At 40.2% G+C, this 27820-nt stretch overlaps 1 protein-coding gene and 2 long non-coding RNA genes across 3 annotated transcripts in view; 1 reads left to right on the top strand and 2 right to left on the bottom strand.

Annotated features, from left to right (window-relative positions):
* LOC125367353 lies at positions 1-27726 on the top strand. The gene is made up of 4 exons (XR_007214053.1): positions 1-11; positions 11502-11507; positions 14078-14088; positions 27344-27726. It is a non-coding gene; the product is annotated as an uncharacterized LOC125367353 (long non-coding RNA).
* The window catches only part of Cubn (cubilin), a 203154-nt gene that overhangs the window by 86789 nt on the left and 88545 nt on the right, over positions 1-27820 (bottom strand). The window contains 4 exon segments of the mRNA XM_048368018.1: positions 344-503; positions 14195-14364; positions 16262-16433; positions 21219-21400. Of these exon segments, the coding sequence (XP_048223975.1) occupies positions 344-503; positions 14195-14364; positions 16262-16433; positions 21219-21400 (684 nt within the window).
* Positions 10633-12567, bottom strand: LOC125367351. The gene is made up of 3 exons (XR_007214051.1): positions 11916-12567; positions 11875-11878; positions 10633-10980 (listed from the first exon to the last, which is right to left on the bottom strand). It is a non-coding gene; the product is annotated as an uncharacterized LOC125367351 (long non-coding RNA).

A 27820-nucleotide genomic window follows, 5' to 3' on the forward strand; every position in this document is an offset into this window, starting at 1 on the left:
ATTACAAACAAGTCTTGTTATGTAGGGGGGTTTATCTCCTTTCATTGCAAAACTTTAAATAAGCGTAGATAAAACTCTATTATTATTATAACATCTCTAGTCTTGGAAAGAGTTTAATGTATTACTCTGAAGAGAAGACGTTGTGTTGAGAGATAAGCAAGAGCTAAAGTCAGACAAAGATAAGGTCAATGCTGTCAATACTGAAGCTGGGACACATTTAAGTCACAGATATCTCCTTGTAATTCAATTCTTACAAGGTCGGTAGGAAGCCGTGATGAGTTTCTGAGGGTCTCTCTCATCTTATTATACCACCCAGAAGACGATGAATGCACACAGTACTTGCCTTGCTTGAACTGAGCACGGAAGCCTCTGCTTGGTCTCGAAGCGCCAGACTGGAATCTGACAAACAAGGTGTTTCTTGTGGAGGTGAAGGAGGTGGTTGGCTGCTCTCTCCCGCACATTCTGGCCAGGCGGGTGTCTGCAGAGCTTGCACCATCGTATGTCTATGAAGATGAAGACAGGGAGAAATGGCTTAGAACACCAAGTGGACATTTGTAAGGAGCATACTCTGTAGATGGCCGATGCTCCGAGGAGCAGAAACAAAATGAAGCAGGGAAAGCCACACATGTAATGGATCTGGAGCAATTGGTTTTATCTAATGATTTTGCTGCAGTGTTTCCAGAGAATGTCTGAATCTGTGCTCATTGCCAGCAACAACACTCATAGTAGTTTCTGCTAGGGGCACTATTAAATCTCCACGGGTCTTCATAAATACTGTACAAGTCTTCCTCCCTCCCCTGACTGTACCAAGGACCCTACCTTTAACAGGTACTAGAAATGCTGGCTGCCAGAAGAAATGTTAAGAGCCAATCATAGAGAAATGATGACAAGTGACATTCATAGTCAGAAATTCAGTGTTCATTTTTGTTCTTCATAAGGTCATGGTCAAGAAGCAAAAAGAATGACAAAATTCCTTCTAATGGGAATGGCATGAGCCATTTAAAAAAACTGTATTGAGCCCCTGATGCTGGGCCTTACTGAACTCTCAATGTGCCAATGAAATGAGGCTTACACCGAACATACAACACCTTGGTATTGGTTGATGAAGCTGACACTTCTCATTTGTTTCCTCATATGTCGTGTATGAGGTTTTTTCCCCTTGTTTTGTTTGTATTAGTATTAGGGTTTGAACGCAGGGTCTTGTGTTCTTTCTTAGCTTTTTCTGCTCAAGGATATCACTCCAATCATACCTTTTTGCCAGAGCTAAGGGTCTCATGGCAGTCCAGGCTGAGCTCCTTCAAACTGAGATCCTTAAGTCTCAGCCTCCTGAGTAGCTAGGATTACAGGTGTGAGACACCAGCACATAGCTGGTATAAGCTTTTGAACACATTTTTGTTGTAAACCAGGGAGAAATGAATTCTTTATCTTTTGATAGTACCATTAGCAATCACCAAATCTAATTTCAGACTGAATATATGCATATGTGTGCATATATCTATATACATACATATGTATATGTGTGTAGATATACATATATATGTGTAGATATACTTACATGTATATATATGTGTATGTGTGAATGTATATTATATATTAACATATATGTAAATATATAAATTTAATTATAATACTCTCTCCTTTTAAGAAGAGGACAAAACACAAAATGTACTATGGCCAAGTTAATAAAACAGAGAAATCAACCGGGCAGGTTAAATTCATCACCAAAGTGAATGTGAAAGAAAGAAATTAAATTAAAATACATTTTTCCTAGCAGGAAGTGGCAGAAGTGGCGCTGTGGCTCCAGTGGTAGAGTGCTAGCCTTGAGCTAAAAGAAGGCAGGGACAGTGCTCAGACCCTGAGTTCAAGGCGCAGGACTGGCAAAAAAACCAAAATATATTTTACATAGAACAAATTGCCATTTGTATTTTTATAAGAAAATCTTGGGGTGGGGGGGACGGCAAAAGAAGTTGAGAAATCCAAGGGGAAAAAAATAGGTTTATAAGCAACTTTAAATATATAGTGATTAAAACATCGCTAGCTAGTCTGGGTTTGATGTAAACAAGCTAATGAATGAAATATAAATTCTCAAAGAGTAGTACTAAATATTTTATAGAGAAAATGCAACAGAGATACTTAAAAGACAATATGTTGTCTTTTGTTACTAACTATATACAATGGGGGGGATTGGTGAGGAGGGAAGGTGGGAGAAAAATGAGGGAGGAGGTAACAAGTTTGATAAGAAATGTACTCACTACCTTACATATGTTATTGTAACCCCTCTGTACATCACCTTGAAAATAAAATAAAATTTAAAAAATTAAAAATGTTACTTCCCTTCTTTTTTTTATTAATGTTTATTTAAATCTAAATAACCAACAAGTTAAACTTAAAAAATGTTTCTATTCACCAAAAATTGGCTGAAAGCTAAATTCATTCTTTGCAACAATTCAAAGTATGGTTTCCAGTCTCTATCTCTTAGACATGGTGAACATCTCGCAAACAATACTACATCAAAACTACAACCTTACCTCAAATATTGCCACCATTGGTTTCCTCCAGGGTTTGGTTAAATCGTAATTCATCTTATACCTTCCTAAGTAAGCAGGTTACTATAATATTCTTGGGTTTTAGTACTATTCTGTTAGTATTATCTTGGTTGTAAATCAAAGATTAAAAAAATGTCTTATATTATTTTGGAGAATACAACAATCAACTATTTTCTTCTCTGAAGTAATTTATTTCATTTTTTTCAAATTTTTATTATCACACTGATATACAGAGATTATTTCATTTTTTGATAGAATGATATTGCTCGATTTCTGAAACTGACAGAGTGCCAAGTTTTATAAAGTTTGGAAATTATATTCTGTGAAAAACAAAATTTGGAATCTTTTAAAGTCCACAGATTCACAAAGGCAAGATTTATCAAGGTTTTTAAACCCAAATTCAGAAGTTTGGTGAGTAAATACATAACATTTCTTCTTTTTCTTAGCCCTTATTTTTCTATAAACCTTTCCAGTGCTCTCAAGAGAAAGGGGGGAATGAGGTAAACAGTAATCAAGGCTAGAAACCTTAGAAAGTATGGTGAATGAGACATTTTCCAGTCCATCTTCTGAAAGATGCACATTTAGGGGATTTGATTGCATGATTCCCAGGTGCCCTCAATCATTCCCCCTCCAACCTCCCCCGCCCCCAAAGCTCTCCCAGCTTAAGGGCTCTGCTTCACAAATTTGGATCCAAATTCTGCACTGTATTGTGCATTGAAATTATATATCAATGCCACACCAAAAGTATACAAAAGCATTTTGACACCCCGGACCTTCAAAATATTAACATTTTCCCACATTTGCTTCAAGGTTTCTCACCACAAAGAAATGAAGTATTAAAGACACAGCTGTTCCTGTCCTCTATCCCAGATAAATCTACGGGTGACAAATGTGGTTTATGGTTTCCATGATTATTTGCATATTTTTATTACATGAATTTATACACATCCACACAATATAAAATATTATTTAGCACATTTTAAAAAGCGTATGTAAAGTAATGTCACAGTACATATCCTCCAACTTACTTTTCTCACTCAGTATAAACACTTTTTCCCATTACTCTGTGTGTGGACCTAATGCTTTTTGTTGTGACGGCTTGACATTCCATTTTATTTATGTGCCATAAGTCACTTACCAGGCTGTTGGTCATAAACATTGAGCTTACATTTGTTACTTTGCAAAAGCAACATTTCTGTTGTGATGCTCTTGTAGGTATTTCTGAATGTAGCAATGCAAGGGTTGGTTTTATAGTTTCTGCATACTTAGAATATTTTAGAATTATCAATAAAAAAGGATAGCCTATATTGAAAATATAGCTCAAGAGTCACATATAAATACATTATTAAAATAACAACAAGTAATCTACATGGTCAATAATAAACTAATGATTAACTGAATTCTAGTATGTTGATGTAATTGACTAACCAAAGTATTTCTCAAAAGAAAAACATTCCAATAATACTAAGTGGAAAAGACAGAATATAAAATCAAATGCACCATTGTCCAAAATTATTTAGGTCTCTCTGTAGGAATATGCACATACTTGGGTTGGGCATAAAAAGTAATCAAGATTTTAGTAGTTTGTGACCACGTTGTAATTTTAAAGATGGCAGAGATTTCTTTGCTTTGCTTTTCACAGATTTGATATGAGGAACATATGAAACTTCTACATAACAATCTGTATGATAATTATTTAAATTAGCCAATGGGACATGTATGTGATTGCACAGGTATGAAAAAACACTATTCTCAATGAGACGATGCGGGACCTGCATCCCAACGATGTGTACACTAATGCCATTTCATCTGCTCATGCTGTGTCATCGCAATCTATCGAGATTAATGGATATGGCTTCTGTTTAAAGATCTCCAAACATTTGTCAGCTGGCTCATATCTATAACCGTACCCCACCCCTCTCTCCTAAGCTTCAAGAGCATATCACCAGCTGTATACCAGATGTCAACTCAGAGCTTCACTGCCTTTAAAAATCAGCCCTCCAAGCTAAGTTGATCCCCTCGTTCCTGCCCCTCTCATTCCTCTTGTATCTACAACTCTTGCCTCAGTAAATTCCAGAAGCATGAACCCAACCGACAAACCATTTTAGACATTCTCCAACTCAGTGGCTCCATGTTCCCTGTCACTTTTCTCCCACATACTCCCCTTGGAGTCTCCACCCTGGGCTCGTCTCTCCAGGGATTTTAGTATCTGGACTTTAATCTCTCTGTGATTCCTATTCCTTCTAGGTAAAATCAAATCCAAAAGGAAAGCTGCATGAAAGCTGAGTTGCCCTCTACATTTAAAACATGTGTGACGATAAGCAATCACTGATGACTTTGCTGGGGAGCTGAGGAGCACGTGACTGAGGGCAGCTCAGACTGGCTCTTTGCCCACAGCCTCCTCTCTGCTGTGAACCAGACCCAGCTGTGGCGAACTGGCTGGCTTGTGATCAACTGATGGAAATGTCAGTCATCCCTCTTAGCCAAAGCACAGGGCTGCAGGGGAAAATGGATTCTAACTTCCTCAGCGATACTTGTATGTTTATTTCTAGAAATGAGGATATTTCCTTCAGATTGTTGGGAGAGCAGGAGGTGGGGAATTATCTTATGGTTTCTTGTTTTCATCTGCTCTGGGAGAAAATAAGTCAGCTTTAGGAGGGGAACTACAATTGCTTTAAACCAGAGAATAGGGGAACTATTTTAACATGAAGCAAAACACAGTATGTCTTACCATCCCCAGAGTAAGAAAATACTGTACAACAGTGACACGACCAGGCTTTCCAGGCAAAGATACCTGTCAATATGTTTTTATTTTTGTTTTTCTGCTTTATTACTTTTTTCCCTTTGAAGTCATGTGCCAACAAGCCCTGACTGATCCTTCAATTATTTCTGAATCTTTTGGAAAGTATCAAAATTCTATGTTTATAGAGTAATAGAATTTAGTAAGATGATTTATTGATCAGTGAGTAGACATAGGCATTTCAGGGTTTTTCAAATATTTTAAAGGAAAATGTAGACTGTGTATGAATGGAGGGTAGTGTGCAATGAATGGCAGATTTGAGCTCCACCAGGTCAGAGTACCTAAGGTTCAGAGTTTTGAACTCCAAAACAAGTATTCCTAGTAACAGAAGGAGGGCAGGGGCTGAGAGTGTGGCTTCGTGGTAGAGTCCTTACCTAGCATGCATGAAGCCCTGGGTTCAATACCTCAAGTCCTCAGTACCACATAAACAGAAAAAGCCAGAATTGGAGCTGTGGCTCCAAATGGCAGAGTGCTGGCCTTGAGCAAGTGAAACTCAGGGACAGTTTCCAGGCCCTGAGTTCAAGCCCCAGTACTGGCAAAAAAAAAAAAAAAAAAAGGCAGTAACAACAAAATAGAGTGGCAGTGACTACGTATGGGTGTCAGACATTGATAAGTACTTTAAATGCATTTTCTTTAAAGTTCACTGTTCTCACCACTCCATTTGTAGTTGCAAAGTGAGGCTTTGAAAACACGAGGGCCCTGAACTCAGTCCCACACTCCTTAGAGCCAAGCAGTGCGCACCCAAGCTTTCTCACATTTCACTGATGGTCATAAAGCTGGGAGAAAAGGCAAAATCGAGTTTTATTTGTTCAACTAGACTACGGAGAGACCAGGGCTTTAAGAAGCTCCATGGGATGCTGTGTTCTCTGCAAGAATAGTTAGGGGAGCTCTGGAAACAAAATCGAAGCCCCGCAACACTCCTCCAGAACTGTAGCTAAGCAGAAAGCCTTCATTGGGGCCCCTGTGGGGTGTAGATAGCTGGCATCTGTCACTCATTCCAGTCCATGTAGCATGTATGAAATTCCCAGCATGGCTACTTTAGGAAAGCTCAGTGTCTAGGCCTATACATAAGCTGCGAGTTTATAGCCCTGACTCCCTCACTTTCTTCTGCCCTTAGATACAGCTATAAAGGCATGTCTTATCTTCTCTAGTTTAACTGTAATTCTTGAGTCTTGCTTGCACAGCCCTTTTCTGGCCTTGAGCCTGGCCTAATTTGGCATTCAACCTGCTCTGTACTTTTTATTTCATTTTCATTTACACTTGGCAACTTATGTTTCCAGCTTTTGGTTGCCTTAAAGCGTATCAAAGTGTGTGTGTGTGTGTGTGTGTGTGTGTGTGTGTGTGTGTGTGTGGAGGGGGGCGATGTGGAGAAATGTGTCCAAGAATAAAATGTGTTCAGGGTACAAAAGGAGTAATTCACATCAAGGTGCAAAATTGATTTTGAGGACAGAAACTTGGTGCAGCATTTTGATGTGTTGTCTATGGTAGTGTGGCTGCCCACGAAATTCCCATGTTTGAGTCTGAACGGCTCCTCCAATATGGAGTGGCAGGAAGGGGAATCCCACAGGAAATTATCCAGGCTGCTAAAGCCATACATGTAAGGGAGGAAGGAAATGAAAATATTGCTCATCACAGCAGCTTTTCTGGAGGACGGGAGAGAGGAAGCCTGGGTTTCCTCAGTGAGTGATATTTTCCAGGTACAATGCTCTGAAATTATCACGTTTTGTACACAAGCTCACATCTCATTTCCTGATCCAGTATTCTGCCTTACTCTATTCAGTTTTATCATAGACTAGAGGAGACCATGAACTCCAATGTGAAGTTGTTGCAAGTAGTGACTTAGATTCCTGAGCTGAAATACTAAAAAAAAAAAAAAAAAACCCAACACCGTGCCCACAGAATGAGAGCCGGGGTTTCAATTCAACTCTTCCTTTGCTTTGCCAATGCAAAATACTGGCAAGGCTACTGAAGACTAATTTGGCACTAGAAGACAAAATGGCAAAGCCAACTTATCAACAGCAAATTCCAAAACAAACATTTTAAAGAGCTCAATTCACTTAGTGGAAATTAAAGTTTCTGTTGTGAAGTATAAGGGAGGAGAAGAAGAAATGGGAGAGGCCGAGACTGAGGAATTAAAGGCGATTTCTGTCAAGGATTCATTTGTAAAACTGTAAATATTTAAAGAAGGATTCTTTCTGTTGTCTCTCTGAACATGGAGTTCCATTCTTCTTGTAATTTTTTTGGGGAGGGGCTCTGCTGGAAAATAATTGGTGTTTTAAAAGAAAACATATCCTGGGAGGTATCTTTACAAGATTAAACAAAAATATAGATATTTTGTTGCAAGGCCTTGTCCTGTTCCACCCTGCTTTTCTATCAGATACCAGTGAAGGATATACACTGCTCACTGGAAGAGAACATGGGGCCTGTACTTTATTTTATTATTTAGTACAAATCAGACACTTTGCTTTCTTTCTCCCACACAAACACAAAAGGCTCCAGAAAGAAAACAGTTACTAATCATTTGCGTTGTTCCTGGGCCTCCCTCTTGCTTGGCTGTTTTGGCCCAGTGCCTAGTTCTTCCAAATGAGAGATTGCATGGGGCCTGCTCTGCTGGCTTTTATCTGTCCCCCAATGTTTCTCACAGGCAGACATTCCATTGGGCTGAGCAAAGAGGATGCTGGAAATCTCCAGGGGCCCTTGGTGTGATGCAACTCTGTCTTCTCTCACACTGAACTACAACCAGCCTTTCTCAGATCAATAAGAGCTCACAGAGCACCATGAATCTAAGGCTCAGAGGAGAGACTAATGAAGCCATTAAACTTCCAGATCCCTTTAATCCTCGGCCTTCATGAAGGGAAACAGAGCCCAGCCTCTTTCTGGTGCCATCACCAGACAGTGGGACCCACTGACGCCTTAGGAAGAAATAATCTCAACAGAACTCCTAAGGCCTAAGGTCAATGCACACCAGTGACTGGGGAAAAACAACTGAACACACAAGGCAATCATTTTAACCAAATATGTTGAATCTTGACTCTAAGTCCAGCTTTTTGATTTGCTTCTGATGATACATCTCCATTTTAATTGAAGTTAAGGGAAAAAAAACCTCTCAGTTTTTCTCTTTTCATTATAGCAGCATGAAATCCCGAAAATACACCTCTGAGCTGTTATCCGTTCTCAAGTGGCTCGCACTCCTGGGCTCCTGAATCAGTCCAGCCCAAGAAGTGACCCGGGAACAGCACATTCCTGCAGCTGTCATCGTAACTTTTTATCTCAAAGCTGATCCTGGCAGGAGTTGAGACTGCCAGTATTTATTTACACATTCATCAACTGTGTATCTGTTAGGAATTCATGCCTAAAACCACTTGATGCCTCTAAACACAGTGACTACCACCGTGGGTTATAGACAGGAAATGGAAACTGTCTGTTAATTGCTCCACTTTGACATTTCCATTGGTGTCTTCTACTTGCTGAATTTTGCCTCCAATCCCAACAGGAATGAGTGGCTTAGAGTTCTCTGTAGACTTAACCCTACCTTTACTTGGGACCAATAGGGACGGAGCCTAAAAGAACAGCCCTCATTTGAGAAGGAGAGAGAGAAAGGGAGAGAGGAGTGATAGGAGGGTGGGGTGGGGAGAGAGGGACTCCTGCTCAATGTCTAGTAGATTTGTATCCCAGACAGTGACTCCTAGTGACGCCTAGTGATGTGAGTCTGACTTGGGTATCACATGACTAATGACAATGGTAGTATCCATTCTACTAGCTGTCTTGTTTGCATTTTCCCACTCACATTCCTAAATGGATGCTCTACAAGAGTTTCCTTCCTTTTGCTTAGTTACCCCAGGTCCCCAATTTTGAAAGTGAGCTAACTAAAAACTGGTGTGTCTGGAACAGGAAGATTGAACAAATGGCCAAAGTGGAACCAGCCCTTCCAACTCCAAAGCAGTGATACTTTCTACTCCATGCTTGAACTCTAAACACTTTCCTGTATTCATAACTGAATTCATTGGAAATTGAAATTAAAGCTGCTCCAAAGTATTGCTGATTTTATTTTCCTCCCTCCATTTTTCCCCTTGTCATTGATTCTGTAATTCAGTTTCCTGAATCCAACTGCTTTATATTTTAGCAAAATAATTATTCTTATTTAAGGGAATACTTGCTTAATAAGGATTTCCTCCTTGCGCTGGTCTTGTCATTAATTTCTATCTAGCCTTTATTCTGACCTTCAGTTATGTTTCCTTCTGTAAATAGGAACATAAAACTAAAGGATCTCCAATCTCTGTTCTTTCATCTTTAGCATTTCACGTGGATAAAAGTTTATAATTATTTACCACAACTATAACTATTAACTGTGACTGTTAACTATGATAGTTTATAATGACTTACCATAATTGCTAAATTTATATTTCCACTCTAACCACCTAAATTATTACAAGACTTAATAAAACAAAAAAGCTGGTTCCATCTAAGCATAATTTACCTTGGCACTGAATGGCTCACTTGAGCTCTATTAAAAGTCCCCGAATACAAACATTATCTGACAGCACCATTGGCAGCCAGTTGTTTTTCTCTTTGCTAATGACGCCATCTAAGAACCAGACCAAGAAGTTAAATTGAATGTCTCCAAAATGAATGATTGGCTTTATATGATCTTAAGATGCTGAGATTATTATGTAAGATATTGGATTTAGGCTACACTTCAAATTCAGTGTCCATATGGCCAAAAAGATTGATGGCTGAGGACTCAGTACTGGCCTTCATGAATCCCTGGACAGCTAATGATAATTTGGAGCCAAACTTCCAATCCAGCCAGGACATTGAGTGGCCTAGTGCCAAAGCTTTGCAGCTCTCCTACTCTCATAATTGAGCTCATGGCTACTACACACAAAAGATCTTGTCCCCAATTTACCTGTACCCTTTTCTTTTCACAGTCTTTCCTTATTGTAAAAGTAATTTTTAAGTAGTGTAAGGAAAGGTAACTTAGCCTAGGTACAATTTATGCAATTTTCAATAATCAAGAAAAAAATTGAAAGTACTAAATATAAATTTCTACATCATGTAAAAATTATTTTGGGGGCTGGGAATATGGCCTAGTGGCAAAAGTGATTGCCTCGTGTACATTAAGCCCTGGGTTCAAAACCCCAGCACCACATATATACAAAATGGCCAGAAGTGGCGCTGTGGCTCAAGTGGCAGAGTGCTAGTCTTGAGCAAAAATAAGCCAAGGACAGTGCTCAGGCCCTGAGTCCAAGCCCCAGGACTGGCCAAAAAACAAAACAAAACAAAAAATAGTTTCTCATTCTGAAAATATGAAAAACTTTAGAGTCAATCTACCCTATCTTCACAACTGTACCCTGATATAAAGAACTTTAAGAACTATTTGGTTTCTTTTATCTGGTTGTTCTTTTCCACTTGACATAACGTAAGCTTCTCCATTATTTTCAAAAATAATTTCCCATTGGTTTTGCCTTAAGCTTAAGCCATAGGTTACTGCCTTTCACTTAGCTTTGCCCTTTCTTTCCATAACTCTGGAGAAAAAATCTCAAGCAGTCTTGCACCTCTGAATCTGCTGTACACCTGGAGTCTTCTACCGCTACCCACACAGTCCTGTTCCTTCGAAGGTTATCAGTCCAGTGGCTTTGGTTCCATCCTCCATGAGCACTGGTGGGCGTGGCATCTCTGATAACCCACTCGCCACAATTGTCTTCATCTTCAGTTTTCAATGGACCACTCTCACTGGTTCACCCTCAGGGCATTCTTCCTGTTCCCTTTTCCTTGGCCCCATCCTTTGCCCTTTACATGGTACCATTTAAAGAGGCCTTTTTCACTCTATAAAATTCTCCTGTATGTGACTATATATATTTCTATGATTTTAACCACCACCTAAATACATAAAAATTCTCCTACAATGTGTATTTCCAAGACATACTCCATCCCAAACCCTGACCTCATACTCTAGAAGGAACATTGCCTAGACTTTTAAACTCACAAATTTCCTGTCACACCTCACCTCTTTATTCAGTTAAGGTGATCATCATTCAAATGTTTTCTTCAAGCAAATAAATAGTCATTGCTCCCCTCTGTCACTCAGGTGACCTTCACAATGTAACTAGCCACTGAGTTCTGGTGATGCTACCATGGTAACAGTTTGGTTGGAGAATATGGTTTCCCTCCATTCCCCAGGCCGCTGCCCAGTGTAACACCTTTATCATCTCTGATCCAGAATTTCCCCTTAGTTTCCAGCCTTTGCCTGCCTATTTCTTTGCCAACCCATTCTATCCATTGTTCACTATTGTCTGAATCCTCGTAAAATGCAGTTCTGCATAGGTTATAGTTCTGTCTTGCAGAACCTTTTCATGGATGGTCAACTACCTATAAAGACAATGTCAAAGTTTTCACCAGAACATAAAGGAAATGACTTGAAAGTCGTCTGTCCCTTATGGCATCCATGCTGTCCCCATTGTCCACTCTGTCTGTGTCAGGCACAGTGCTGGACTTCCCTATTCCCAAAGGTCTGTGGACCAATTTCACTGTTCTGCCTCTGCAAAGCCCCCTCCTGCCTCCACTGTCACTTTTCAACTAGTAAGTGACATTCTGTCACTTCAGTGTCACCTCCAGGGTGACCAGTTTTCCTGGTTCCCAGGACCATATGAATCATTCTTGCTATTTCCTCATGGTTTTTATGATGGTGAACTGTCATAGTAATCCTAAAGGCATTGGTGTTAGTATCAATGGATTCCACCAAGTCCTACGTAGACACCATGGAACGATCGAAAGGAGGTTCTGCTGCTGAAGAGCTTGAGGCCCGAATCCGAGAACAGGAAACCCTCTCTCTGGCTCCTAAGCCCATTACTTCTACAGTTCCACACTGTCTCCTTCCCCTTCTCACTAATGGACCTCCATTGAAAAGCTCATATTATCATCCACAGCAGCATGAGTATAGCCAGGCCTATCTATGGGTTTACTTTCCCAGCCCCGTGCCTCTGACAGGGGCATATTTGAAGTTTCATTTCCTTTTGTTTGTTTTCTCCTGCTACCCTTTGTTGAGTCAAGCCCTGCTGCATGCTGAGATAGGGCAGTGGATTTCATCAGTGTATTTCTGTCCTGGGCACATGGAAAACTGGCCTTATGACCAAAGAAGGGAAGAAACAAAAGCCATGCCTTTGATTGAGGCTTTGGCTTTGACAGATGCTCTGCAATGTGGACTTTCCCAAAGAAAAGAAGCCGCCCAGGGGCTGGGAATATGGCCTAGTGGTAAAGTGTTCACCTCATATACATGAAGCCCTGGGTTCGATTCCTCAGCACCACATATATAGAAAAAAGCTGGAAGTGGCGCTGTGGCTCAAGAGGTAGAGTGCTAACCTTGAGCAAAAAGAAGCCAGTGACAGTACTCAGGCCCTGAGTCCATGCCCCAGGACTGGCAGCAAAAACAAAACAAACAGATGAATGTATACCAGTGTATACATTTGTGGTATAGATTTATGGTAGCCATTCAAGTGACTTTGAGGTGGGTCACGTTCTTTGTGAAGGCTGTTTTCCTTAGTCCCTATTTGTGGTTAACCAGAACTTTGCTCCTAGTGAGGCCTGGAAATCCTTTTTTGTCGTCATGGTCCTAAGAAGCTCTCAGATGCTCCGTGTAGCCCACCTCGATTCCTGGATACTCTACTGACCAAAACAGTCCCAGACACTGAGTTCATATCAAACTTGGCAGTTTCATACTGCCTTTGTGAGATCTTTGCCACATTTAGAAATTTAATATCATCCAGATCTTTTTCTTTTTCATTCAGTTGGTCATGGGGCTAAAACTCAGGTCATGGGTGCTGCCTCTGGACTCTTTTCGCTCAAGTCTAGTGTTCTACCACTTTGAGCCACCATTCCCCTTCCAGTTTTCTGGTAGTTAATACAGGAAAAAGTCTCATGGACTTTCTTCTTGGGCTGGCTTTGAATCTCCACCCTTAGACCTCAGCCTCCTGAGTAGCTAGGATTATAGGTATGAGCCACCAGCACCCAGCTGATCCAGATTCGTAAATAATCTTTTTCCAGGACAATGAATCCAATTCTTCATTATGAAAAGTTTGAAGAATAAGGGAGCCGGGCGGGGGGGGGGGGGAACCAATGCTCTTTAGATTTCTCCAGTTCAATTCTACAGAAACTAGCCAATTGGAATTTGTATAAGAAACTGTCAGACAGTTAAAATAGAAAGATCCATTAACCCAGAGAATCTTGTGTCTGTTTGAATGAAATGTCTATAAAATGTCTATAAAAATGAAATGTCTATAAAAATGATTGAGATGTGGAAGTCTTTTTCAACAAGCAAAAAGTTTCCATTGAAAAAGAAAAAATAAAACCTCACTTTTTTATGAAGCACAAAGCATTTGTTTCAGCTATTAATGCAGTAAGGTTATTAGTAATAGTGATTAATAATAGTCATCTAACTAATAGGCATATCCTTTCTTCTCCACACTGCTTCCCCCAACCTACTCTGATTAAACACGCGCGCGCGCACACACACACACAGAGTAACTGCACTGATCCTTTCTTTTTTCTTCAGAATCAGACTCAGATGAGGTGGTCAGAAAAAAAACTCAAAACTTCTAAGGTTATTTTTCACAACGAAGTAAACATAATGAAAGCTAATAATGATAGAGCCAAAACTGAGTTGTTAAACAAACTATGATACTATCTACCTCCTCGTTTGTTCCTAGGCAAAGGGAAAAAATAATGTTGCTAGGAGTTGCCTTTCCTGTGCTTTGGGATTGAAAACACACATAATGAATACACTCCCAAGATGGGCTCATATGTGTTAAATCCAGTTTGAGAGGTGACAATGTTTGAAATTTGTGTCACTTACCATAATACAAGAGTCTGGAGATTCAAGGTCAATGTCAGTGAAATTCAAGACAACATGATGATGCTGGTCAACTTGAATAACCCAAGAACAGTCAGAGTTACTACTGTAGTAATTGGGGTAATTTGGAGAATGGATCTCTCCATTGGATGCATGGAAAATGCCACCACAACCTGCAAGTGGGAAATTCAGTTCAGCTATAATAATCACTGATGGATAAACTATTCCATTACCCAGAGACAAATGTCAAGGTGTTATATTATATTGGTCTATGTTGAAACTATGGAGAACTTAATATCTACGTTAATTCATTTATCTCTACAGAAAAAAGGAGGCAGGGATAATAGTAAGAAAATGGTTCCATATGTTGTTCTGTAAGAACATATTCTGTAAGAACATGTTCTGTAAGAACATATGTTGTTCTGTATCTCATTCTGTAAGAATCATCATCTGCATCATGACATTTGATGAAGTAAAATATATGATTTTTATAAATAACTATGTCTGCTGTTTACAAATTTAATATTCTATGTATAATTACTTAGATTGAGTTTAACTTATATGTTGTAGTCAAACACTTATTACTGCAGTGACTTTTCTTTCTGAGTCACCACTCCTTGATTTAGCATACTATAAACCGATCACAGGAAAACTTAGCACTATCTTCTACTTATTGAGAATGTAGTAGATGAATAATTTAACATTATGGATATGAAAATTCTCATGTGACTAACCTTAAGAGAGCTCATACAGCTACCATGTTACTATGGAGTTGAAGGAGTGTGTGCCTTTGGTAGGCTGGGTCACATCTCTGAGTTGATATTTTTAGGCTATGAGACTTTGGACAAGCCACTGGCTTCTCCAAACTTCTGTTTGTTTGCAGGTAAGATGAAGATACAGAACAAATTTACCTCCTAGACTAGTCACAAGGATTAAATAAGATAATTTTCACAAAAAAATATTTGATGGGAGTAATGGGGTGGGAATGGGGAGAGACTAAAGTAAAGGGTGACATTGTTCAAAAAGAAATGTACTCTTTATCTAATTTATTTAACTATAACCCCTTTGCACATCATCTTTATAATAAAAATGTTTTAATTTTAATATTGCTAAAATGTTTGAATGGGGATTAGGTACACAGAGCATATTCCACAAATATCACTATTATTATTATTATTAGCAATTGTAAATGTTAATGTTGATTAAAATATCCTGTGCCATAATTTTTTTTTTTTTTTTTTTTTTGCCAGTCCTGGGCCTTGGACTCAGGGCCTGAGCACTGTCCCTGGCTTCTTCCCGCTCAAGTCTAGCACTCCGCCACTTGAGCCACAGCGCCGCTTCTGGCCGTTTTCTGTATATGTGGTGCTGGGGAATCGAACCTAGGGCCTCGTGTATCCGAGGCAGGCACTCTTGCCACTAGGCTATATCCCCAGCCCCTGTACCATAATTTTTAATTTTTAAAAATCTGCAACAGGTAATTTATATAGACAACTTGAGCGCTTGGACAGAAAATCATTGAACAACATAGTCATTCCTGGGAATTAAAAAATTTGGTGTTTATACTTATTTACTTTTGGTTGTGGGACTTGAACTCAGTTTTTTGAGTGGTTACTTGGAGATAAGAGTCTTATGGGACTTTGCTGCCCTAGCTGCCTTCAAACCATGATTCTCCGATCTCAGCTGCCTGAGTAGCTAGCCTTATGGATATGAACCACCAGCACCCGGGCAATGTTTGCAATTTTGGCATTTGTCAAGAATCCAAATGGTAGGGCATGACATCATTTACTACATGCCTAAATCTGAGGCTGGAGAACAGGTGTAATGCCTTTAACAAGTGCCAGAGTATAGACAATCACCCTAAATTCTAACTCTGACCATGGGCTAGCATACTTTCATCTGTTTTCAACTTCGAAAGTTAAACTCTATCACTTCTTAACCTCCCCCATAAAAACAACAACAACAAAAGAAAAAAACCAACTAGCTGTAGCTTTCATACTTTTGTCCAATTACTTTATGAACTTTAACCAAGGCCCAGTCTAAGTACTTTGAGAAGACTTCTGTGGTCATTACCTCCAGGGACTGCTTGCCATGAGGCGTTGAAGCCTTTCCCGGTTGCGTGGAAGTCTGCCCTAAATAGGATAGCGAGTTTATTGCCAGAGCTGACGACCTGCCGTGGACTAGTAGATCTCTGATCACACAACTGGGTTATTCTGGGAGAGTGGAAATCAGGGCCTCCGTAGATCTAAGATTAGATAGAGAAAAACAAACACACATAAATTAAAAGATATACATGAACAATTTCAGCTCCTCCTTTTTACAGTCAAGTCTTTGAAATTTAGGATGATTAGAGACTGCCTTTCTTGGTGCTTATGAACTATAAACTTTAGCTAAGTTCAATCACCCATGAAATACCTGCTTGCTTCATCAGATAGAGGTAGATTGAGTTTAGATGCTGAACTGTAATCTCAGCACTCAGGAACCTGAGATAGGAATACTATGAGTTCATGAGTTCAAAAATAGCTTGGGCTCCATGGAAAGAACCTGCCTCAAAAAATCCATTTTGTTTCTGAAAGTAGAGTTATATTAATCCTCTAGTTATACTCATAGGAATTTGCATCTACTCTGCAAATGAACATTTCATAAGATCATGCCCCAAATTTAGCGCTTTTTGCATCTTCAGAAGTGGAAATATATCCTCTAGAAATGCCTCCAATGTCTTACTGAGATCCAACAACCAAATGATACATTCCTTAAGCAGGCCTGTCCTTGGCCTTAAACACTAGTGTCTGACTCTCTCCTGGACACCCCTATTTCTCTAGCGTACGCATTCAATGGGGGTGACAGGACAATCAGAATCAAACAGAATATACTGATTCTCCTCACTCATCATGGGGTGCTGTCAGATTTAACTTTCTAGGAGTGTACCTGAGCCCTTCACACCTGCCGGCCACCACCCTCCATTCCAGTCCAGAGGCGCAGGCTCAGTGCAAACAGGGGAAGCAGCTGTCAGGGAGGTCTGCACTGAGCCTCTCCTCCTTTCCTCCCCAGCAGGGCCCCTTCCCCGTCTTTCTATTCCTGGGGCCACAGGACCTTGGTCTACCCAGAGGCCTTTGGTGACAGAGAGGGAATGAACTCAAATGCTCTCTCCAGAGAGATTAAGAACAAGAAGCCTCCTTTAGGGGAGGAGGACATGACTTGAATCCATAATGATGTCTTTGTCTCATTAGTTCCCCCTCAGCCCTTCTGGTAAGGCCAAAATGAATGGAAGTGCTGTTTCCCAGAGGGCCTAGCACAGGGACTGTAATTGCAGAGGAATGAAGCAGGCCCAGGGCTTCAGGCTCGTTTTCATTAGGAGAAGCTGGTGTTTGTGCAGTCCCCTAAGGAGCCCTCAAAAGCCGGACTTCAGGAAAAGGGCTCATGTGGCCCTTTACACGTACACATATGCAACGGAAGGACCAAGATTGCTTCTTGTTTGGGAAGCCCTTTCTTTTTCCCATTTTCAGTCCGCAGAGTTTGCAGCCAAAGGACATGTGCTCCTAATCACGGGAGCCCCCAAACCAGCACACACTTAGAGAGAGAACAGCGCTGTGCCCAAGCACTGAGCGTGAACAAAGAAAGCCCCCACGTAGGCAAATATTCTTTGTTCCCCTGTTCAGGCATCCCCTGGAGGTCACAAACATAATGGGTATGAGCAGGCTGGGCCTGGGAACCCCAGAGGAATAAACACTGCCACTTGTGGCATTTCAGCTTCCCCTCTCACTGAGCCCAGTTCATAAACAAACAGCCCTGCCTAGCTGCTCACTCCAGGCAATTGTCCTGGTTTGCGGCAGCAGGGTGGGCATTTCCTTTCCTGCCTGATGCCAGTTTCAGGCTCTCTCCGGAGACTGAAGTGAAATAAGTCTACTATTTCCAGGGCCAACACAAAAGAATGGCGATTCTGGCTTCCACCAATAAAACCATTAGCACATATGTTTGAAAAAGGGGGGGGGGGAAGAATTTCAGGGTGTGGTTTCATTCCGATACAGTTTATGACTCCTCTCTGGGTAAGGAAGAATTGGCCTGATGATCAGAGATGAAAGTGTGCTTTTAGCAAAGGGCTTGGTATGGAGAACATTTCAAAGACTATGCTTTTAATCTGTTTTGAACATTTCTTTCTGCTCTGTTGGCTCCATTGATTGCTGGGATCAAGTCAACATTCCAGAGTTATGACTAACCACACAGATTTGTGCCACTGGTCACTTTCTGGGCAGTGATTTTTTTTTTTGGGGGGGGGAGGAGAAAAGTGGCTCCTGGTTAAATTATATGGTTCCCAGCAAGTCCAGTTGCTGGTGATAATAAGAAACTACTTGGCTGCATTTAGTACAATAAGAAAGATCAGTCAGCCGTGTTTCTACCGGGGCTGGGGAACCTTTACTCTGCCAAGGACTATTTGAATAATTATACCATCATCCCTGGACCATTACAAAATTATTAATAAAAGCAAACTGGTTATAGGCGATACAGTATGTGCCTATAGTGCCTGAGTACTCTCTGAATCTAGACCTGAGATGGCTCGGGGGCAGGCCATTCGCTACCCTGCTGTACCCCAACACACCCAGTGGGAGTAGCAGATTTGAAGCCTACTCCCAACACATCCTCAGTGACTAAGGACAGAGGGATGGGGGAAAAGTCATTTTATCATCATTAGCTTCTCTCCATTTGAGCTGAGTATTGACTGAGAAGTGAATTACATTTGATGAACAAAAAGTCCAAGAATTGATCCTTTTAGTCTTAAGAAAAAAAGTTAAGGTTCCCAGGGCTGAGAATGTGGCTTAGTGGTAGAGTGCTTGCCTAGCATGCATGAAGCCCTAGATTCTATTCCTCAGCACAACACATACAGAAAAGGACACAAGTGGCGCTGTGGTTCAAGTGGTAGAGCATTAGCCTTGAGCAAAAAGGAAGCCAGGGCCAGTGCTCAGGTGCTGAGTTCAAGACTGAGGACTGGCAAAAAATAAAAAATAAAAGTTAAGGTTCTCCTCCCCTCACCTGGCTTGTGATGGAATAAAGGAACCACTCTAATGTCAGCTTGCTTGAATACAAACCGACGCCAAGCAGACTACCTGCCGCCTCCTCTTAGGGACATTTCTGCGCAGGCATAGGAGCCCTGTTTGGATTTTGCTTCTGGTTTCCTGGGACCCTGATTTTTGTCTCTCCATTCTAGAAGCTGCTTGCAAGGAACATACCCTGTCTCTGCCTTTTTGCCGTGATATGTGTGAAAAAACCCAAAGTACAATGAACCCATTTACATTTTGCCAACTGGGCACAAATCACAGGCACTTGGGAATATGAAAATGAAGAGCTGGAACATTGCACACTGCTGGAGAAGACTGGGTGCCAGCCGTGGGTAAGTGTTAGGAGGTTTTAGGCAACCAAGTAACAGCCTGGATGGCAAGAGAAAGCGTTTTGGAATTTGCAGAGAGAGAGTGATTCCCACGTGCCGCCATGAAGGCCCGGGTGTGCTAGAACTCAGGGCCTTTCCAGCTCCCTGCCTGATCTCACTTCCTGTAGCTTTGTCCCGTTCTAGATAGGCTTGAGGTAATAATGGTAATTCCTAGGGACTCCTCATCCACTGGTGGAGGTGATGGTTTTGGAACTCCTTTTATTGTCAGGGTACGCATTTGCTTAGTAATCAATACTTTAAAGTGTCAAAGTTTCCAACAGAGTTGGCCCTGCTCATTTCAATCAGCACATACTGCACACATGAATGGTTTTACTCTGCATCCAGTGCATGAAAAAGCCCATCATGAGTTTGAGTTTGGCCCCAAACTATAATACAGGGACAAAATTCTTCCCTTACTTATCCATATTCGTATGAGTGTATGGTTGTAAAAATTCCACCGTAAAAGCACTTGTCAAATACATGATATCCTTGTGTCAGTGAGAGATTTAGAAGCTTCTATTCAGTTCACAAATGGATCATATGTTAGTACTTTGCAAAGTACTTGGAAGTATGGATATAGTGGCAAAACAGGCCAAAAGAATACTCCAATGATGCCTGGAATTTAGATTTGAAATCCTTGTCATAATGTGTGATACATGTTCCTAAAACTGAGATGGTGGGAATTTTGTATGGACTTAGAAGTCACTGTGTTTTGCAAAGTTCAGAATATACAAAGGCAGACACATCACAAAGGCTAATAAGTAGATTCTTGCAATAAACATTTCCTTCTAAGGTTCTCAAGTAGGACTCTAATTTTCTAAGATGCATCCTTGCCAGTACAACTGGCAAAGTTTCTCATCTCCAAAATTCAGCACTCTAAGTAGGCATGGAAAAACATTAAGAAGCCAGGAATTATAGTGTACACCCAAAAGCCCAGCTATTCAGGAAGCTGAGGCAGGATGATCTCTAGTGGGGTACAAAATGAGACTTGTCTCAAAAGAAAAACAGAAAAAAAGAGTTGATGCATAATCCAATGGTAGAGCTCTTGGCCAGCACTGCAGGGATGAGACTCTGCAAGACTGAAGTTCTATCAGCAGCATCAACAACACAAACAACAAAACAACAACAAAAGCCATGTGGTGTGCTTGCTGGCCGCATCTGTCTGCACAAGGTCTCCCCCAGTGTTTTTTCAGGACTTTTCTCCAATTGGAAGCACTGGGCTAATGTTCCCAAGCGAAAGAGTCACCAACTGGGATCAGAGTTAGGGCCCAAAGCTTCCTCCATTCCTTCAGAGGAAGACCCTCAGGGGCTCACAGAAGACTGAGCCTGGCTGCCTCGTGCTCCCTCCCCCTGCTCCCCCTGTTCCACTGGGAGCCTGCAGGTTGCCCTCACCTTCTAACTGAGCTGCCTGAAGCCAAGGCCTTCAGGCCCTGTTGGTAGAGAAAGCCAGTCTCAGGTATGAGTCCCAAACATCTGTAAACATTTCTCACCAAGAGCTGATACTCATTAGGATGTCTGGAGAATGAAACAGACATGCAGATCTACCCTGAGTGATTTCCAGTTTTACCCTAAATGTTGTATTGTACTGGTAGCAGCCTTGCTTCCTACCTCTAAGGCATCATATTGGCAGTTTTCGTGAGATTCCAAGTCGATGTCGTGGATGGTAACCTGAATGTGAGTTCCCGGTTCGGTGGTGATGTACCAGATGCATTCCTTGTTGTTTGGATAATTCTGAGGGTATCCAGGGCTGGTGAAGGTACCCCTGGCTCCGGACAGCTCCCCACCACAACCTGGTAAAACAGAGAATCTCTGTCAGCTCAAAATGGATATCAGCACCCGGAAGAAATTCCAAAACTCAACCCACCGAAGTGACTGAAAACACGCAATGCTGGTTCAGGAGAAAAGTCATAATGAAGTTTAATCATGCAGTTTTAGAATGAAACAATGAGAAAAGGATAGAAGTATGTGGGTGGATGTGTATGCGTGTGTGTGTGTGTGTGTATGTGTGTGTGTGTAACAAAGCATGCACAAAGTCCTAGGTTCAATTGGTAGAATAAAAAATAAATAAATATAGCCAGGTGCCAGTGGCTCACACCTGTAACTCTAGCTATTCAGGAGCCTGACATCTGAGAATCCATGTTCAAAGCCAGTCAATGCAGGAAAGTCCATGAGAGGTTTATTTCCAATTAATTGCCAATATTTTCTAAGCCGGAAGTGGAGCTGTGGCTCAAGTGATAGAGCACTACCCTTGAGCACAAAAGCTCAGGGACAGTGCTCAGGCCTTGAGTTCAAACCCCCAAGAGTAGTACACACAAGAAGAAAGAAAGAAAGAAAGAAGGAAAGAAAGAAAGAAAGAAAGAAAGAAAGAAAGAAAGAAAGAAAGAAAGAAAGAAAGAAAGAAAGAAAGAAAGAAAGAAAGAAAGAAAGGAAAGGAAGAAGAAGAAGGAAGAAGAAGGAAGGAAGGAAGGAAGGAAGGAAGGAAGGAAGGAAGGAAGGAAGGAAGGAAGGGGGAAGGGAAGGAGGGAGGGAAGGGGGGGAGGGAGGGAGGGAAAAAAAGAAAGAAAGAAAAACATATATAGAGAGTTCCTGAGGAGAGAAATCAATTATAAGTTAGTGTTCATTTTTAGGAAATATTACACATTTGTCCTAATTCTCACGACATTGAAACGTCTAGTACTTTTATTCATCATCTAAGTACTGACCCCACATATTAATATCTACAATGAAAACCGAAAACAACAGATCTATGGCAGTCTAACTAATGAAAGAAACAGAAGCAAGCGTTTGTAAAGGATGAAATGTCATGGCACAGAGAGCAATGGGGCCAGGTCATTACAACCGATAATCAAATGTCACAGTGCATTGTACTCAGTAAGAAACTGCCAGGGTGAATGGTGGGCCTGCATTTGATGCAATAGGCATATTCTACAATGCCCAGCAAGGCAGGCACTGTCAGTAACCTGCACTTTCTCCAGGAGCACACAAGGAGCAACAGAGGTCATGTGGTTTGGCCAAGACACCTGACCTAAAGTGGTAAACCTTCGTGACTGAGGTGATGTGTTTGGTTTTACATTACTCTCCAGTTGAATTTCCATGTCCAGTGGCTGCCATGAACCAACTAGTGATAAAAAAAATTGGAGAAAAAACTAATTTCATCTTTACTGAAGATATGCAGACTTGTGGCTTGTCCTTATTCACTTCCCAGTACAACAATGGAAAAACACATTAGCTTTTGGATTAGATATTGTAAGTAATTTAGAGATGTGTATATTCCATCTTTAAAATGAAATAGCTTACTGGTGCTGTGGCTCAAATGGTAGAGTGCTAGCCTTGAGCAAAAAGAAGCCAGGGACAGTGCTCAGGCCCTGAGTCCAAGTCACACGGACTGGCAAAAAAAAAAAAAAAAAAAAGTTTAATTTTTTTTCCATACAGAATTCTTACTTAGCTAAAAAAAAAAAAAGCCAAAGAAAATTCTAAGAAGAAGCATAATTTCATAGAGATGCTTAATACTAGCTCAAAGTGCTGTGTTCTTCTTGAGTTATTATTCTCCTGCTTCCACTTACAATCCTTGTGTTAAGGAAAATAAAAATATTTTTTAAAAACCTTCACAAATAACCCAAGGAAGAAAGGTGACAGAGAGCAAAGAAATGGAAGCTTAGGGATAGCATCTCTGCATTCCTATTTTGCTTCAGTTCACCAGTCAATTTATACTTTCTTTTTTAAAATTAAGGGTTGACTCATTGAAAACTCTGTAACATTTTCCATTGTCTTTTCCAATTGTTTTAGGTTTCCTTGGAAATAATATCTAATGTCATGGAGCTATATAGTGTAGTCAGAAAGGATACTATCAGAATTTTGGCATTCAATTCTACTTTGAAAATTTTCAGTTATAGTTCCATAGACACAAATATCCTTTCTCCAAATATTTAATGTTTGTAGTTAGGTATGTTATATTCTGTGCTCAACAATATCGTGTGTGTGCATGTGTGTATGTATGTGTGTGTATGTATGTGCGTGTATGTGTGTGTGTATGTGTGTGTTAAGACCAAGAAGAGCAAAAGAAACATTCAAAGAGTGTTCAAGCTTCAACAGTTTCTTTGTCTTCTGCATAACCATACTATGTCTTTCCTGTTTTTATCAACACACTCACATTTATCAATATGAATAAAGTTCCATTGGTCACAAGGTAGCAAGTTTGATTGAGCATTTTTACTAGATGCAAAAGTATAATATGAACTTTGGTAGCATTTACGGTTGAACTATAATGGCTAGAAAATCAAGTTAATTTGGATAATGGCAGTAGACAAGGAACTGCATCTCTGGGGTCCTAAATTTTGAGAAAAATAAATCAATTTTCTAGTCTCATTTACCAAATGAGTATTTATAGAAAATATGCCATATGAGAGAGAAGCAGTACTGTAGAAACCAAGTAGATTTAATGTCTCTCAAAGAAAAAAATACACCTCATGTAACATAGGATAGCATAGCACATAATGTAGACTACTGATATTCTCTCTGTCACCATGTTACCAGAGAAATGCATAAAAAATGTAAAGGAAACGGAGAAGCTAAAGTAGATGGAAGTTATTTAGAATCATTTCAGTCATCGACATAAAGAAAACAACTGAGGATGAAATCACTACCAAGGACAGAATAATTCCATGAGGTTACAATCATAGAAACAATCATAATGGCTCATTACATCCAATTAGCAAGAAGGTTTTCATGATTTCAAAACTACTTAATGTATGTTAGACAGAAAGCAAAAACTCTTAGGAAGCTTCTAGCATGTGATGTACAGAACAGGATCTGGAGTAAAATGACCTGCATTCCCATACTAGCTGAGATATTTACGGAGAAGTGATTAACTGCTGGTTCATCTTCATCAGTATTAATTGTTATCTCATGGAGTCATGGTATCAATTAAATGAAACACTCAAAGTAAGGACTTCTGGCAAATGTATATTTCCTCCACATGTGCTGTGTATTATATTTAAACTAGACTTTATCCAGACATGGGACAAGATTGGGGAAAGACCTGGAAATAGCAGAGGAGTTACTAGCAAACACACACACACACACACACACACACACACACACACACACACACATCCATAATTGTGTTCTCTTCACTCTATGAACATATGGGCAGTGGAATGCAATATTGAATATTAGCTTTGTTGCTGCCCTCTCATTGACTAACAAGAAAATCACTGCAGCAACCAGGAAAAAGTAACAATAAGGGAGAAATCTTTTTATTGACTTTGAGCCAAATCTAACAGAACCTCATTAGATATTAGTTGAACTGGAATAAAACATTTTGAAGAGAATCACATGTTTTTCAGTCTTAAAACTCTTGCTGGTGACTGATAATCTCTTTGATTTTCTTTTCCTCTAAAATCTTAGTCATCACATGGAAGGAAGTGCTGCCTTATCAGCAGGAAGCAGAGTCATCCACTAAATTCATAACAGGGAAGAATTAAATGCTCTTGCTACACCAGCTTACTTATATAGATAATTACATTTTTCATAAAACAACTCTGCTAATACTCTTTTTGTGTTGTTTAAAACAAGCCATGAGTTTTAAAATTCAAGTTCACAAAACATAAGTGTGTTCAATCCTCTGGCTTTTGTGTGCTTTTGGCTTTTTAATAAAGGAGCTTTATAAAAAGAAACTTGAAATAAAATAGCCAAATAGGACCACAGACAATGAAGTTGAAGTTCATTGTCTTAACCTAGCTATGATCATTTGAATTCTGTCACCTCTTTACCCTCTGCATTTTCCTGAAATTCTATGCTGTAAATAAAGCAATGCCATTAAGAGGAGTCCCAGATGTGAGCAAACAAATGTGATCAAAGACCACTGGGGCTGGAGGGAAGGAAAGGGAACCCACCCCACTAAGACACCTTCCGTCCCTTATCCTCTCAGAAGAAGCAGTCTTCAGAAGAATGCTTGAGGAATTAGCAGTTGATGTTAAACAGAAGCCAAAAAGTTAAAGTATAGTAAGAAAACCAATTTCCAACCTAATAAATGATGATGCTTATGTAACAAAATACATGGATATTGACATATCAATATGGATAGATATAGACTTCAGGGCCTAGCCACTAGCTTTTGTGCTCAAGGCTAGCACTGGCCATTTAAGCTATAGCTTCACTTCTGGCTTTTTGGTGGTTAATTGGAAATCAGAGTCTCACAGCAATTCTAGCCTGGGCTGGATTCAACCCAAGATCCTCAGATCTCAGCCTCAGTTACGATTACAGGCATGAGCCATTGGCATCCACCTTATTTTTATTTTAATAGTTTTTGACTCCTGTAGCTTAAAAATCTTTCTGTTCTGTCAAACAAATAATGTTGAGCGAACAAGCATGATCTCCCTGATATATGACTGTTAACAAAGGGAGACAGAGACACTAGAGACCAAGTCTGTGAATACTGTATATGTTCTTGATACATTGTATATTGTATATATGTCTACCTGACCTAGAGAAAGGATAGAAAAACAGGATGTAAGATATCACAAGAAATGCACACACTGCCCTACTACGTAACTGTACCCTTTTTGCACAACACCTTGTAAAAAAATTTTGTTCAATTAATAAACAAATAAAAAAATCTTTCTGTTCTGGAAAACCTTGAGAAATGTCTCATAAGGTGGAGCAATTTTCCTCCATCATGTAAATGACGAGTTCACAGAAGCTCTGAGGTCTCAGAGAGGAGATACCAGGAAATGCCCTTTAGTGGGGTATTTGTGATGTGAAGTGGTAACTAAGACATCAGATTTGGGGACAGTGCAACTCATGGCAAGTGAACTCTTTCCTGGAATAAAGGCCTTATTTCTGGTACATTTGTGAAAAAAAATGTTTTAATGATGCTTAGGGTGTTTTGAGCAGAAGTTTTCAGGATAAAGAAGTCAAGAAAGTGGAGAGTGATGTAGATTTCTTAAAGTAGCTGAAGTTGCTCACAAGTGGATGGTATATAAAAATAGAACCTGCTGTGATGTTACCTGCTATTCTTCAACAGGCTAGAAGTGGCGGTAGGCATTCTCCTAAGAAATGATTGGCAAATGACAGGTATCAGTGCTACACAAAGAGAAACTAAACCCAGGTGATTATTCCTTTCTGAAGAGAGGGTCAAGAGCCATACTCCCCATATTCATAAATGTCTTGCCTTGAAGGATCTTCAGATTAATTGGATAATTTGGTGGGTTATATCATACACCCACATCTCTGAGAATAAAGACACAGCTGGGATGTGCATGAGATGAAATCAAAGAAAAGCCAATGGCCAAGGAGTATGACATTCTCTTTAATAACAAAAAGGGGAAAGAAAATGACAGAAAGGAGTCAGAATGATGATTTCAGGACTGAAGGAGAGTTGGCCAAAGATGCCCACTGGGCAGAGTTTTGTTTCCACAAATCCATGTCTACCAGGAACCTGAGGACTATTTGGGGAAATAGTCTTTGCTGAGCTAATCAAGTTTAGTAGAGGTCATACTGAGTTTGTAGTTGTGCTGATGTCCTCATTGAGAAAGAAAGAAAAATGTGGACCCAAATACATGTATGGAAGGAGGTGATACAAAGATGTATAGCTGTGTATCTATAAACTATGGACCACAAGGACTTGTAGCAATGAATGGGAACAAGAAGAAGAAAGAAAGATGCCTCCCTAGAGAGGCCTTTGGCAGCATGGCCCTGTCAACACCCTGACTTTAGATCTCTGTCTTCCACAGAAGTACAAACACTTAACTTTTGGTGCTTTGTAAGCAGCCTTGGAAAGATTATATATCTTCATTCTTTGCCTCGCATGAGAAGTGGCCAAACTCACAGCCAGGCCCAAAATGGAATGCAAGATTTAACAGAGCACAAATATGTGTTCCCTTGAATCATACTTATTACATTGAGAATTAGAAGATGGTTAGTCAAGGTCAAGGTTAGCACAGAAAGGATTTCCCACTGAGAAGACAAAACAGTACAAGATACCGTAATAGAGGGAAACAAGCAGGCCCAAGAAAGAACAAGGCAGCTCAAACATAAATGATGATTATATTCTAGGGAGCCAAAAGGATTAGGAATATTCATTTCCCATAGGGACTTCCTCCCTGACCCCAAATTCATGGTAATCCACTTTGATTGACTCATTTCTATATCACAGCACATATGGAGAAGACTTCACTGCTTTTAATAGTAGAGACAAAAAAAACAAAAAA

This window comes from Perognathus longimembris, chromosome 18 (assembly GCF_023159225.1).
Source record: "Perognathus longimembris pacificus isolate PPM17 chromosome 18, ASM2315922v1, whole genome shotgun sequence".
NCBI classification, from domain to species: Eukaryota; Metazoa; Chordata; class Mammalia; order Rodentia; family Heteromyidae; genus Perognathus; species Perognathus longimembris.